The sequence below is a fragment of the Cucurbita pepo genome, chromosome LG02 (assembly GCF_002806865.2).
Source record: "Cucurbita pepo subsp. pepo cultivar mu-cu-16 chromosome LG02, ASM280686v2, whole genome shotgun sequence".
In the NCBI taxonomy this organism is placed as follows: domain Eukaryota; kingdom Viridiplantae; phylum Streptophyta; class Magnoliopsida; order Cucurbitales; family Cucurbitaceae; genus Cucurbita; species Cucurbita pepo.
The window spans coordinates 4,003,885-4,017,962 of NC_036639.1; the positions used below are offsets into that span (position 1 = coordinate 4,003,885).

Sequence of the window (14,078 nt, forward strand, 5' to 3'; positions counted from 1 at the left end):
TAACTTCCCAAAAATGGGCTATTTTGGTATTCAAATTTCTTACATTTATGACTAAAAATGATAAATAAAAATTAAAAAAATTAAAAAAATTAAAAAAAGACTGTTCAAGAATGAGCAAAAATATGAAAAATTAGTGATAAAAATATGAGAAATGAGAAATTTGTGAGTCCATAGGTTTAAAGCATGGGAGAAGAAAGAAATGGAAGAAGAAGATGTATAAGGTGTAAATAACCAAACTCGATTCATATACTAACAGGTAAGAGCAAAGGGCGAAAATTCGAGGAAACGAGAAATTAACGAGTCATCAGTGGAAACATGGAAGACGAAGAAGTGGAAGAAGATGATGTATAAGATATAAATAACAAATTTTGTGATATACTAACAGTAAGAACTAATTAACTTTATACCTAAATTTCATAAAAATACATTAGAAACTAAAAACTAGAATTTGGTGTTGAATTCAGGCAACTTCAGAAGCCTACCATTTTCACAAATGAAGGGAATTCTGTCAAACAGCAACAACAGGGCCAACGCATGTTCCAAAAGCCATCTCCTTTCATGTCCATGTAAATGAGAGCAGCAGCTGTTAAGAACATACAGGGCATTAAAACATTACTGGTACTTGTAAAACTTACGCCAAACTTTGCTTCCTATGATGGAATAAATTGTTAATTGTTAATTGTTCAAGCTGCGAGCTGTGCAGCGATTTCAGATCGAAGAGCTTCGCATTCAGCTTCCGCCGACCTATATACAAAAAGAAATGTCGACAACAGTTTAGCAGTCTATACCCAGTAAGCTATATAACAAAACTTGTTTCAAGACGAACGTTCCCTAAGGAAGTGAAGTTTTGCACTGTTAAAGATAAATAATAACTAATTTATTCAGAATGATCACTCAAATGAATGGTTGTCTTCAAATTCAATTAATCGACACAGATTTAAAGCGCGAAAGCTTGAACGAACCAATGAATGTCCAATCTCTAAATGCAGCAATGCAGAAGAGCCTTTATCCAGCAATGAAGCCCACTCCTACCGTACCATTTCTAACCAAGCCACTACAGGGAGCTCCATGACAAACACCACAATGCAGAAGCTCCTCTTTCTACAATACAGACTGTTCTTTCATGATCTCTGCCAACAAGAAAAATAATTCTTTGTTCTACAAAAGTACAACCAACAATGGCATCTCATTTCTATGTCGCTTTCATTCTTAATCCCTGTCCTCGAACAACCTTGCAAGCTTTTCCAGTATGAAACTATAGTATAGGAAATTGGTGGCAGCACACTGACAATACAGTGTAAGCTTCTTCCGTTGATTTCTCTAACTTCTGTACTTTCTGTTCCTCCCAATAGAAAGCTGATGAGTTTCTAAAATCGTCTCTAGTGACCCTTGGAAGGAGCTCTGTATTATGATCCCTGATTTTTGTATACACCTTGACGGTAGGTGTTAGTAACAAATATGAATTTTGGAAGGATTATAGGCTTTGTTTGCAGCTTCCACTTCATTCTTTAGCCTTATATTGAAACCTCACAAAGTAATATGTTATTTGCTAGCAGGAAGGAGCTACATCCCATGACTTTCAATTTTGAAGGCCCCTCCTGGATCAAGAGATTGAAGAGTTATCCTCCCTTAATCCTTTCAATCTTCACTTCAGTTAGTTTCCCTTTCTCCAGGTCAAAAATCATAGTCTATTCATTGTTCAAATAGACTACACCTCCAGACTCCTCACTGCACCACTTTTTTCCTCGTCTATGTGGAAGTCCAACCAAACGAAGATTCCATTTTTTGCTTGGATTAGGGCCTAGCACTTTAGACGTTTTATCCACTCGAGTTCTATTCCAAACTGGTGTATTTTGTATGGCTGCAGTGAGAGGCAAAGGATCTTCATCATGCTTTGTTTCTCTCTACCACCCCTCACGCAGATAAGTCGAAACCATACTCCTCTACGAACCAGCTCCAAACAGAACAAGCAACATCACAAATTCGAGAATATGATCAAGATTCTCATAGGCCCTCGATCATCCTAATCATACTTTGTTGGTGTTTCCTTCCATTCTCTTCTTAAATTTCAAGTCATTCAAGGTAGAATTTTGGACTAACAATTGTCTAAAGGTCTGTGGAAGTTGTTCAACATCCTTCTTTTCCAGGAAAGACCATGAGCTATGGCAGGGTAGCTTCATTGCCATTCTACCGTTTACTTGGCTAAAAAGGAATAGTTATTGAAAATAAAAACTGGGTGCCCTTAACTGTAAGTTTTTGTGCTCCCCGTTTTTGTGTTTGGGTCTTATAAGTCGGCCTTTAGAATTCTTTGACTACTCATCGGAGATTGAGATAGTAATATTAATAAAATAATAAACTGATATTAAAAAGTAACGGCAATGAAGTTGCATTTCTCATGGCATATTATATAAAAATGTATATATTTAAAAAGAAACGAAATGTCGATGCAAAGAACCAGATAGGAAACAATTGAAGAAAGCTTAAATAGATGCACCCACCTTAGTACAATCTGAAACTAGCTCATAGCCATAAATGAAGCAGATCACCGAGGACCTACAAACCTGCAAATGAAACATGCAAGTGCAAATTTACATTAGAAAACATTAGAAGAAACAGACAAAAGCAAATCATACCAAACATCATTATAGACCAACCAATAAAATTGAACATAAAATTACCGAAATGCTAAAACATACTTATAAACTTAGATGAGAAAATGAATGCTGATAATTCACAATGTCGTTGAGACTGCTTCTCTAATAACTTAAAAGCTACTAGTTTCCTTTTTAAGATAATATAGATTGTGTTGATGGGAAAAAGATGGAAAAGTGGTGGTAGAATGGCAATGAAGCTCCCCATCAGTATTTCAGCCACAATAAACACAAACCTACAGGCAATATCTTTTGCTATAACATTCATAAATGTGATCATATTGCAGAGGACTGCATAATATGTGGGGAAAAAAAAATTAAATTAAAAAAACACCATCAGCCTTTCAACAAAAGGGTCATAGAAATAGCTGCTTCAAATATCTCTAATTACAAAGCTGGGGGGAAAATTGTATTAATAGCCCAAAGAGAACAATGCAGAAACTGCATTTGAAATTCTCGACAAGTTCCCAAGATGGTAAAAAGTTGTAAAGGAAGCCAAGTAAGCACCATCTTTATGCTTCCTAACCAATAATAAGACACTTCTTCCACCTTGAAGCTGCTATAATCTGAAACTTAAGGTTGGCCTAAGAAGAACCATATAACTAGGATACTCCTACTTCAACCATTCCAATTATAAACTAGTTGGTCACTTGCATGACATATAAATAAAAAATTTCATATCCATAAACCATTCATTCTAGATATTCTAGCAACAACGTTGTTCAGGATAGGAATAGAGTTCTCACTAAACTTAAACATCTCATGTCTAGTCAAATTATAATCAATATAATCAACATTGAAATCATTTCATGTAAACTCATCTGAAACTATTGTACATAAGACCCCAAATAAACCTACAATCTCACAACCGATTAACAGGGAGATGGAAAGAGAGAAGAAAGATGCACATAGCATTCCTCAATCACGGGTACGGAGATTCTACCAAAGGCGGCAAAGCGAGAGTGCCACCAGGCAACAGATTTGGATAACGAAAACAGATCTATAGATGTCTACAAGGGCAAGGAAAAGGGAAGAGACTGGGATAACAGGTGATCACTTTTTTTCAGAGAAAAAAGATAAACACTTACTTGACTGAAAGTCATCATGTGGCTCCATTGTTGAACTGTCTTGGCAATGACCAGCCATTTCACGCAATAAATTAGCTTCTCTCAATTCTTTGCTGTAATTCTCTAGGGCAGATGAGAAACATAAAGAGTTTCTTACATTTTTTTTTTTTTTTTTTTTTTTTTTGGTCCTAAAACCATGTGAGGACGACACTTTTTGTACCACCAGAGAAGCTTTAGATCCCCATAATTAAACCTATTGTTCCTATTCACTTCACTTAATTAGCCCACTGCAAAATGATATGACTGCAGTACACTACTTGAGCTATAACACAAATCCGCACTTTATACTTGGAGGAGGATACAGACCAGAAAATAAATATTTTCTCACCCACATCATCCATGGAAGAAACAAAAAAATTAAGAGTACCCATATAACAAAACCATACAAAAACAGAATAGACCAAAAATAAATAATGGAAAGTGTTGACATCGGACTCAAAGAAATTACATGCTCCTAAATGACAGGCCACCCAAATAGAAAGAAAGGAAATTATTATCAAGGCATCCAATAAAAATCCTGTGAATTTTAAGTTCAATGATATAGGGTATAAACTGACTTAGACTCCTTACTTTAAATCTAAGATTCCAAATCATCAATTTTTAGATTTAAAGTAAGGATTCCAAGGCACAGAAATATAACTCATTCTTGAGTTTAATGTCTGGATTCTAAGGCATAGAAGTCTAACTTATTTAAAGTCTGAATTTTAAGGCCTAGAAATCTAACTGGCAAGGATAGGAAGGACACAGACAATTGAAGATCAAAATGAGTGGAATACACATATTAGAGAAAGGAAAGGAGAGTCTCAAATTCAGGTTGCCTATTACCTATCACTACCATGTCCAATTTAGAAGACAGTTCATATATTTGAAGCCAATTTATAGCTTTTGAATCCCAAGACACTCTCTAAATGGATTGAGTAAATTACCAACAACATCCACATGTTCATGAATATATATTAAACACAATAGAAGTTCAAAGTGAGTGAAATGGTGTCAATTATAACAAATACATTAGGCAAAGTTAAAAAAGAAAAGGTCATGTATGGCCTCTTTGAAATCATCCCCACCCACTCTCTCCTTCTGTTTGAAATGTGAACACTCAAATAACCCAGCCTTTGACAACTGACAGAGTAAAAAATTAGATCACTTATAACACAACAATATTTTATAATCTAGGAACTTGTGAGATACTTAAAAACCATAGGAAACTATTCCAAAAGTTGGAAACCAATCACCACTCCACTAAATCCAAGGGCTATTTCCATCTCTATTGGAACTTCAACCCTCTGAGACATCTTAAAAAGAAAGGATGAGGATGGAATGTAGATTTGAAAGCCAGAGACTTCAGGGGGAAAGACTATATTATAGGAAGAATAGGATGCAATATCAGTTAGAGAAAAAAACTTTTGAAATCTGAAAGAGGATCCAAAATTGAACTGAAGCAGATTATACGCCACCACTTACATGTAAATCTAATTGTTGCTGACCTTTTACTAACCGAAGTAGGAAATAAATAAATGTAATCAAATTATTTCTAATCAGTAGATCATAATGGAGAAATTACATAATGAGATGGGAACAATGTGGCTGCTGGTTTACTTGAGTGCCACCGGTTGCAGAGATTACAATTGCCCTAACTTCATAAATTACAATGGGTGAATAGTGTGTATTACATGCAAATTTCAACGCACTCCCACAGTGATGTGTTCACTCGTGTTCTTTACTTTTTGTGAGAGGCAGGAACTCACTAAGACAAAAAGAATGTTTAATGGTAGAAAAGGAAATCCAGCCTATTTTGAGGGGAATGACGAAGAATGCAGGAAAAACAAAAATAGGATTTAAGGAAACATTCTTAAGACCTTCCATTAAAGAAAAATCATATTGTGATTTTCACAAACTAAAGAACAATCTTGTCTAAGAAAAGGAAGAATAAAATAGCATATTCAGGTACTGTTGCAACTCCATGCCTTCTTAGCACAAAATAAAGTAAGTTGAAATAATGATATTACGATTTCCAACAGAAACAAAAAGATATATATATATTATATGTATATATATGACTACAAATTAACTACCTATACAAAACTACAACGTGAAGATGTTGAGAATAGAATGACACATCACATTAAATTACATGCATGGTGTGTGATAAAATATGAACAAGCAGCCATCAATTGAACACTTGAAAACCAAAGGACCAATGTAGTCTAAGAAGCATTAACGTGAAAAATATCTTAAAAGCATGCACAGAAAAAGAACTAGAATGAAGAAAGCACCTAATTTAAATATTTAAAAAAGCAAAAAAAGATCTTTGCATATGAAAATTGCAGACAATAAAATCTCCTACATACAAAGTTGATATAGAAACAAAAGAAAAAAGGAAAGGAAAATAAACCATAAACATGTAATGATTCGCAGGGGTTCAAAATTTTAAAACGAGCATACCAGGAAAAAGCTAAGTTACTAAAGTGCAGAAAAATTAAGAAAAAGAAGCCAAAGTATTATAAAACTGTGGTCTTCACAGAGGCCCACAAGACAGATCAAAGCACAAGGTGCACTAAGGTACATGCCTGTTGAAAATTGTGGCCGGAGACCGGCAGGTAACTGTTACCAATATCTGAGATAAGAATATCCTTCTCTGAAAGGACCTAAGCACAAGCTTCTTGAGACAAAGATTACACTCTTAGTGTCTATTCGAGTCAGCTCAAGGCATACTATACCTCTTTATGGATTAGCAGTGGCTGGAACCCATACCATGTAACCAGAAAAATACATGGTTGCCAAGGTGAGAGTACAAGGAGTTTTACACAAACTACAGTCATTTAAAAGTATAAATACATTTATATATGGCAAGCCTACATCATTTCTATACTCTCCGCCTCTTTTAGAATCTATGTTTCGATCCTCGATTTCATGCACCATAAACTAAAGATTAAAGTATAACCATGTGACTCCAGTACAACTAAACATACTAGAACCCAGAACTCCTAGACAGCTAGGTCCCCAACGACAAATGAATACGTTAGTGAATCACTTGATCTACATTTAGTAAGATCTACATTTAGTAAGCTAGCAACAACACCTTAAGTTACAATATTTTGGTCACTTGACAAAATTCAACAAAATAGGATGGGAAAGAATAAAGAAAGACAAGCAGAACTTTAGTTTTGAGATTTGACATATAAAAAGTGATTATCTAAAATGGTCCTAAGTCCATGAATTTCTGCAGATTGGCCAAAAACATATGACATCTCCATGATAAATCTGTAGTCCACCTAGTTTTACATGGTCCTGTTTCATTGCTTGTATTTAATGTTCGGAAAAAGAAGATACTAATGGACAAAATCAACTATGTGTTACATAAAACTTACTTCAAAAGCATTAAGCTAATGATCCTTCAGATTAGTATTAAGAACTAATGAAGAGGGTAAATCAACTGAGTGGCTTACCATGCCTGCAATATTTATTTGTGTAGATCCTATTCAATTGATGTCGTCAAGTCAACTTCCCTTTGTTCCTTCATTTAAAGACTTAATCTTGTACTTAATAATAGTGATTGTAGTCTAGACAATATTTCTGGTATTTTCACTAGTAAGTCTATGTAAATTTACTTGGTATATTCTTCTTCTTCCAACCATCTTTGTTCTCTAAATTTTGGATGTTGAAGACAACTTGGATCCTTTCTTGGCTTATCACCCTTGATAGAGTTCCCACCACATTAGACTTCCTCTAGAGAACCTCCACCTTTGTATTTGGCACCACCGGCTGTATTTGTGCAAGGACACTTCAAAAGAGTTGAACCACCTTTTGTGGCTTGCCCCTTGTACTCCCGAAGTGAGGTGTTGACTGTGAAGGACTTTTGGCTTAACTACGGACAAGAGTTTGAGTTTTTACAGAGGATGTCATTTTGCCTCTTTTTTGAGTTTTTCAAGGAGGTTTGGCGTAGTACATATTAACACCTCTCTCTATGTTCATATTTCTAAACTCTCTTCTAGTTGGCCGAAGGTCTTGGCCACACACAGTTTGAGATCCTTTTCTTCATAAGTTTTTCTTAACTTTGTCTACTATATAATGGACATAATAAAGCCCCACAAAAAGGAAATCCGCGATCCACTTCCAATGGCAGAAAATGGATATCATACAAGGATCCCTATAAAGAGATAAAAGAGACTAAATGCCGCAAGGTGAGCAAACAACTCGACCTAACCTATCTAATTCTTACAACTTAATCATTGAAGCTGTTAAGTAAAACACATAAGCAAATCAGCGCTTACAAACCAAAAAAAAAAAAGACTGCAATGTAGATTCACAATTCAAAAAAAGTATACATCTAATCTTCAATGTATCAAAAGCAAAAATCAAATTGAACATAAGAAACAAATATCACATTTGAAATGTGCACAAGGCATATGCAGAGAAAATAAATCATTTGAAATGTGCACAAGGCATATGCAGAGAAAATAAATCATTTGAAACTAAAAGTAGCATATTGCATCGTCAGGCCAAATTAATTGCTAGTTCAAGTCCAGCTTGAAAACTGTTTATAAGCAAATGTAATAAAATGTTTATCACAAAACAACATTTCAGATTCAGACCTAATTATCAATGCTTTGTGATTTGAACCTCAAGCCCTCTGCAAGAAACATCTTAGCAGGACATAGCAAACTAGTCTATCTATGTCCTTGAGCCCGTTGCATGTCATACGCACCCCAGGAAACAGATCCAGGTCCATACGGAGGATAACCATCTGTACCAGACTGTACCTACGATTTATAACAGAACCATAATATGCCATTCAAAAGAACAAACAATATAGAAATCAAGAAGGAAGACACATACACAAATGGTAAATGAGAAGTATAGCAGTGACCTAAAAGGCTAAGACCCAGAAACTTGCATAGAAATGCAAATAATCCAAAAGAAGCTTCGAGTGTACGAGTCAACTTTGTTTTATGACAAATCCTTTTTTCTATTGCAAATAGATGGAGCACATGCCTGTAATTATTTTTGGTGTTAACAAGCTTAACTTTAGATATGAATTACTATCTACTGATTTGAGAAATATAAAAATTTTCTAACTTTAAAGTCAATCCAAATTATCATCGTTTTCATGCTATTTCTTGAAACATTTATCCACTTTCCACGGGAATTGAATCATAGACATTTTTATCCACGTTAAAAAATTTCGGCTTGTCCAGATGTACAGTACGTACACTATTCAGACAACCTAGAAGTAACAAATAAACTGAAAACTTACGTTGTTCAAGCCATAATTTGTAGAATATGGATTTCCTGCATATCCAGCATCAGCATTTCCATAACTTGCACCATAGCCAGCAGCTAGACAAATTATTTATCAAGTTCAGAGAGAATATACAACAATGTGAACTACCGGACAATTCAGTTAACGAGATATTTTGCACAAAACTAACCTATGCTGTTTAATCCACTTTACAGCTAACCAGACTATAGTTAGATCAAAGTTCCTCAAGAATCTATCATTGTCCTCACACAATGACAAAGAATGACTAATCGTTTTTGGGTAAGGAACAACCAAGAAAGAATAAGACAGAAAAACTATAAATCCAGTAACCATTTACCCCCATCATGTTTAAATTCAGCTTCCATACAATTAACAGCTTACAAAAGTGTGAAAACAAATGAGGGGGCTCAATGCAAGCCAAAGAATAGGCATACCAGCATTTCCAATTGCAGCAGCAGAAGCATGAGCTCTCTTCTCTGCATTAGCAACCTCAGCTCTAAGTTTCTCCAACTCCCTAGCCATTGAAACCAGTTTCTTCTCCATAACCTGACCGTGTTCATAATTCTCCGCATATCCCTTCTTTTCATACTCTATTGCAACTCTTAAAATGCAAAGTATCATGTACGCTAATCAGAATTACAAAATATCCATAAAAAGAAAAAAAAAACACCTTATATCACCATCAAAGTTTACAATCCAACAGACTGCCATAAAATACCTAGCACGATGTAATTCCTGCTTCACAGTTTCAATTTCTGCCCTCAATGCTGGGGCTTGCTGCAAATCTGCAGTAATTCTGGTTAGATCTTGTGTCATTGCTTGTGCTTGACCATTGAGCTCCTGCCTTGCAGTAGTTAGTTCCTTTACATCAGAATGAACTTGAAGAAGCTCTGCCCGCATAGTCTCAACTCCTCGCAGATCAACCTCTAGTCTAACCGATTTTTCATACAACTCTCTCATCTGAATGTCCCTTTCTGCATGTAAGGAATCAGCAACATGAGCCATACGTTGCAACTCATGCTGGGCTGCTTCTAGTTCCTGCTTAAGCGCAACATGGGTCGCAGCTAGCCTCTGGTTATCGAGAAGAAGACCTTGAATATCTTGATGTTGGGCAGCAAGACGCTCCTCAATTATTACAGGGTGTGGAGGAAGGGGTCCTGGATGCATCCCATACTGTGTTTCTCTGATTTCCTCAAGAAGCGCTGGATGTGGCATTGGCCCAAGGCCTCTGGCAAAAGGAGGCTCTCGAACTGATGGTAGTGCACCATGATGCACCCCATTTAGTGGGATAGGCGGTCCACGATTTCTTCCAGACATAATCTATGAAAGAAATACCAAAAGAACGATCTAAGTAACAATCAAAAAATTAATAAAATTAAAAAATGAGTGTTCACAGGCCACATATATATAATCCTGCTTCCGCAAAAAAAAAAAAGGAAGTAAACGAAGTTCTTAGTTCTAACATCTTAATCTCATACATGATTTAAGTTCTTAGTTCTTAGTTCTTAGTTCACAGGCCTCATTAATCTCATACATGATTTGGATAAAAATGATTTAAACGCCAGTATGAAAGAAACCCAATCACCCATTTGTATAGAATCAATAACTAGACTATCTCCCAATACCCAAAAACCAAGTTACATTTCAATTTCTTCCCCCATCCTAAAAGTTATACGTATTAGAACTATCATAACCATCAAGAAGCCAACTTTCTGTCTACTCCAAGGAAAGCCACTCCGAGCGAAGCAATCGGAATGCCATACACCCCCGAAGAATTCGATAAGTTAAGCTATCAACNAAAAAAAAAAAACTAAATTAATAATAAAATATATAAGACTTTAAAAAAATAATAATATTCTTAAAACTTTAAAAAAAAAAAAAAAAAAATTGAAAAATTAATATCTTTGAACTTCTAAAAAAATAAAATAAAATAAATAATATTCTCTCATTTTCAACCATAAATATAATAAAATTTAACACTCAAATATTATTTTTAATTTAATTTTTTATCCTCGAGGTAAATTTAAAGAAAGTAATTATTTAGAGTATGAATGGACGATTTTATATCCATTAAGAATATAAAAATTAAAAAATTAAATATGGTATTAATAGTTCTGTTCCTTACTTACGAACTTTAGGGTATTTTTAAGATAAAAAACTAAAGTTACCAATGAAAATTTGGAAGTTCAAGAATATTTTTTAAACAAAATTATTTTCATCTGGATTTATTTAATGGCGGAAGATCCTATTTTATGGCAATGCTTCAAATTATCTCATCCTTGTGATCTACCTCGAAATCTTATCCAAATAATAATAATAATAATTAAAATAGAAAAATTAATCTTCCTAAACTGATCTTTTAATATTATGTCTAAGAAGCTACGGACAAATACACTACTTTTTGAAACTGAATTTTGAAAAATCATTTATTGCTTCGAGAATATGAGATATAAAAAAATACATGGTTCACGAAGTTTCAAAATGGGAGTTCGAGGACGGTAGAGTATATTATACTCAAACAGGTGAGTGTCTAGTCTAGCCTGAAAGACGAGATTCTCCAGATAAACAAACTCATGGAATAACCTTCGACTTTCCAATACCATATCATGCAACTCAACCCCCGAGTCAAATATTTACTTGCTAGCGCGTTTAAGAACGAGCTAATAGTAGCTGATCAAGCCCAAAATAAGTACAAGCTCTTTATCATTTAGCTGATGGACAGCTGAAAAAACAAAACAAATCAATTGAACTGAAGAAATGAATGAGAGTGATAGATATTACAACAAACACACCGTATAGCCAGAAAACGGCTCGTTGGCTAACACTCAACTATGCACCAATGCTCTGTGCTGTTCCTGTTGCATATGGAAAAAGTTCATACTGGTTATCCTTCCATTTGCCACATTGAGTAATAACACTCCCAGAAATCCGAAAAAAACTAGATAGTTAATGTAACGGCTCAAGCCCACCGCTGACAGATATTGTTCTTTTCGAGCTTCTCCTCAAAAATTTTAAAACATGTCTGCTAGGGAGACGTTACTACACCCTTGTAAAGAATGTTTCGTTCTCCTCCCCCGACGTGGGATCTCACAATCCACCCCTCTTCAGAACCCAGCATCCTTGCTGACACTCGTTTCCTTATCCAATTAACGTGGGACCCCCCACTCCACCCCTTTCGAGACCCAATGTCCTTGTTGGCACGCCGCCTCATGTCCTTATAAGGGGGGTGGATTGTGAGATCTCACATCGGTTGGAGAGTAGAACGAATCATTCCTCATAAAGGTGTGGAAACCTCTCCCTAACATACGCGTTTTAAAATCGTAAGACTGACAGCGATACGTAATGGGCCGAAGCAGACAATATCTGCTAGCGGTGGGCTTGAGCTATTACAGTTGAGCTCCGTGGGGGCTCGAGAATTGACAAAAAGAGTACATACATGGAGTCTTACCTTATTATCGCTATGTAAATACACAATGTACGTATTTACGAGTAGGATACAAGTAGAGGTTCTCTAGGCTCCTCTTTAGCGACTCGACTATAGTAGAAGTACAAGACCAATTGTACTATCCCCAACACAGCTCCTATCCCATTTGGTGCCTGAAGTTTGACAACAAGATACAAATTTATGTCACATACTCAATCCAATGAATTGAACAAAGGAAACGAGTAAGACGATGCTTACATAAACGAACAGATCGTAATTGAACAGTCCATAGAGGAAAAACGATACGCTCATGAGGAAGGTCGAAAGTGAGAGATAAAACGGCATAAACTCCACACTCTTTGTTCGAATCACCAAATTCTGAGAGCGTCAAAAAATCGAACGAACAAGAAAAGTAAGCATCCAACAACAGAAGGTAGACAAGAAGAAGCTTACAAACTAGGCTTACGATTATGAACAATGGAGAAGCAAACATCGATACGAGAGATGCACAACTCAAGATCCCGACGACATTTCGTCGCAAAGGGACGTTAGCTATCTGTAAGCTCCCTGCAACAATAGCTATGAAAATGGCAAACACTGCAAGCAACAATCCAATCATTTTCATCTGTCACAAACACAAAAGATAGAACTTCAACAAACAGAAATCTTCCACAAACTTAGATTTCTAGTACATATTATAGGCATACAAGTAAGCACCTTTCTTCCCTTTTCAGCATATGTGATGAAGAGAAAGATGTAGACTAACTGAAACACCGCGCCGATCGAGTTGATCGTCACGACCATCGTGTTTCTTGGGGAAATGAGGGGGGTGCCATACCATAGACAAATGAGGCAGTTCAACAAAGCATATATATATGGCAAACCCGAAAACTGTTCGGTTGTTTGGTTTCGGATAACACGTCGAAACGTATCTCTACAAATCAATCCCAAAGTAAGGAAACCAAGAAAATGGTGAATATGTAAAGACAAGTAGCAGAGATGGGGTACCATGGATAGAACTTACAGAGGTGACAAGAACAGCCCAAAAGCAAAGATGTGCCCTGCAAATGAATGAAGTACCATTCTCATGAAAAAGGAAAGGAAATAACACTAAGTAATGATCATCGGTTTATAAGTACGGAATACATCTTCATTCGTATGAGGTCTTTTGGGGAAGCCCAAAGCAAAGCCACGAGAGTTTATGCTCAAAGTGGACAATATCATACCATTTTGGAGAGTAGTTATTCCTAACATGGTATCAGAATCATGCCCTTAAGTTAGCCATATCAATAGAATACTCAAATGTCGAACAAAAAATTTGTGAGCCTCAAAGGTGTAGTCAAAAGTGACGAATAAATAGTGTACTTTGTTTGAGGGCTCCAGAAAAGGAGTCGAGCCTCGATTAAGGGGAGACTATTCGAGGGCTCCATAGGCCTCAAGGGAGGCTCAATAGTGTACTTTGTTCGAGGGAGGATTGTTGAGGATTGTTGAGAGGGAGTCCCAAAGCAAAACCACGAGAGCTTATGCTCAAAGTGGACAATATCATACGATTGTGGAGAGTCGTTATTCCTAATGTAAAATACAGAGGCAACAATAGCAGTTGAATGAACTCT

General features: G+C 35.9%; 2 protein-coding genes across 5 annotated transcripts; both read right to left on the reverse strand.

Annotated features, from left to right (window-relative positions):
* Positions 1–276: 276 nt before the first annotated feature.
* On the reverse strand, positions 277–10,832 carry LOC111788617 (protein FLX-like 1). Of its 4 annotated transcripts, none has more exons than XM_023669017.1 (7): positions 10,736–10,832; positions 9,760–10,361; positions 9,476–9,642; positions 9,036–9,118; positions 8,374–8,535; positions 2,499–2,561; positions 277–744 (listed from the first exon to the last, which is right to left on the reverse strand). In XM_023669017.1, the coding sequence occupies exons 1-5, from the start codon at positions 10,736–10,738 to the stop codon at positions 8,449–8,451; spliced, it is 942 nt and encodes a 313-aa protein (XP_023524785.1). In that variant the 5' UTR covers positions 10,739–10,832; the 3' UTR covers positions 277–744; positions 2,499–2,561; positions 8,374–8,448. The 4 variants fall into 4 exon arrangements, with proteins under 4 accessions (XP_023524785.1, XP_023524782.1, XP_023524784.1 ...); XM_023669014.1 differs by having other exon boundaries at positions 8,374–8,541; XM_023669016.1 differs by having other exon boundaries at positions 8,374–8,541; positions 10,751–10,828.
* Positions 10,833–11,570: 738 nt separating this feature from the next.
* LOC111789040 (bidirectional sugar transporter SWEET2-like) lies at positions 11,571–13,583 on the reverse strand. The gene is made up of 6 exons (XM_023669657.1): positions 13,490–13,583; positions 13,183–13,399; positions 12,932–13,090; positions 12,724–12,843; positions 12,490–12,638; positions 11,571–11,896 (listed from the first exon to the last, which is right to left on the reverse strand). Exons 1-5 carry the CDS (start codon positions 13,552–13,554, stop codon positions 12,525–12,527), a joined length of 675 nt encoding a protein of 224 aa, XP_023525425.1. The 5' UTR covers positions 13,555–13,583; the 3' UTR covers positions 11,571–11,896; positions 12,490–12,524.
* Positions 13,584–14,078: the final 495 nt, after the last annotated feature.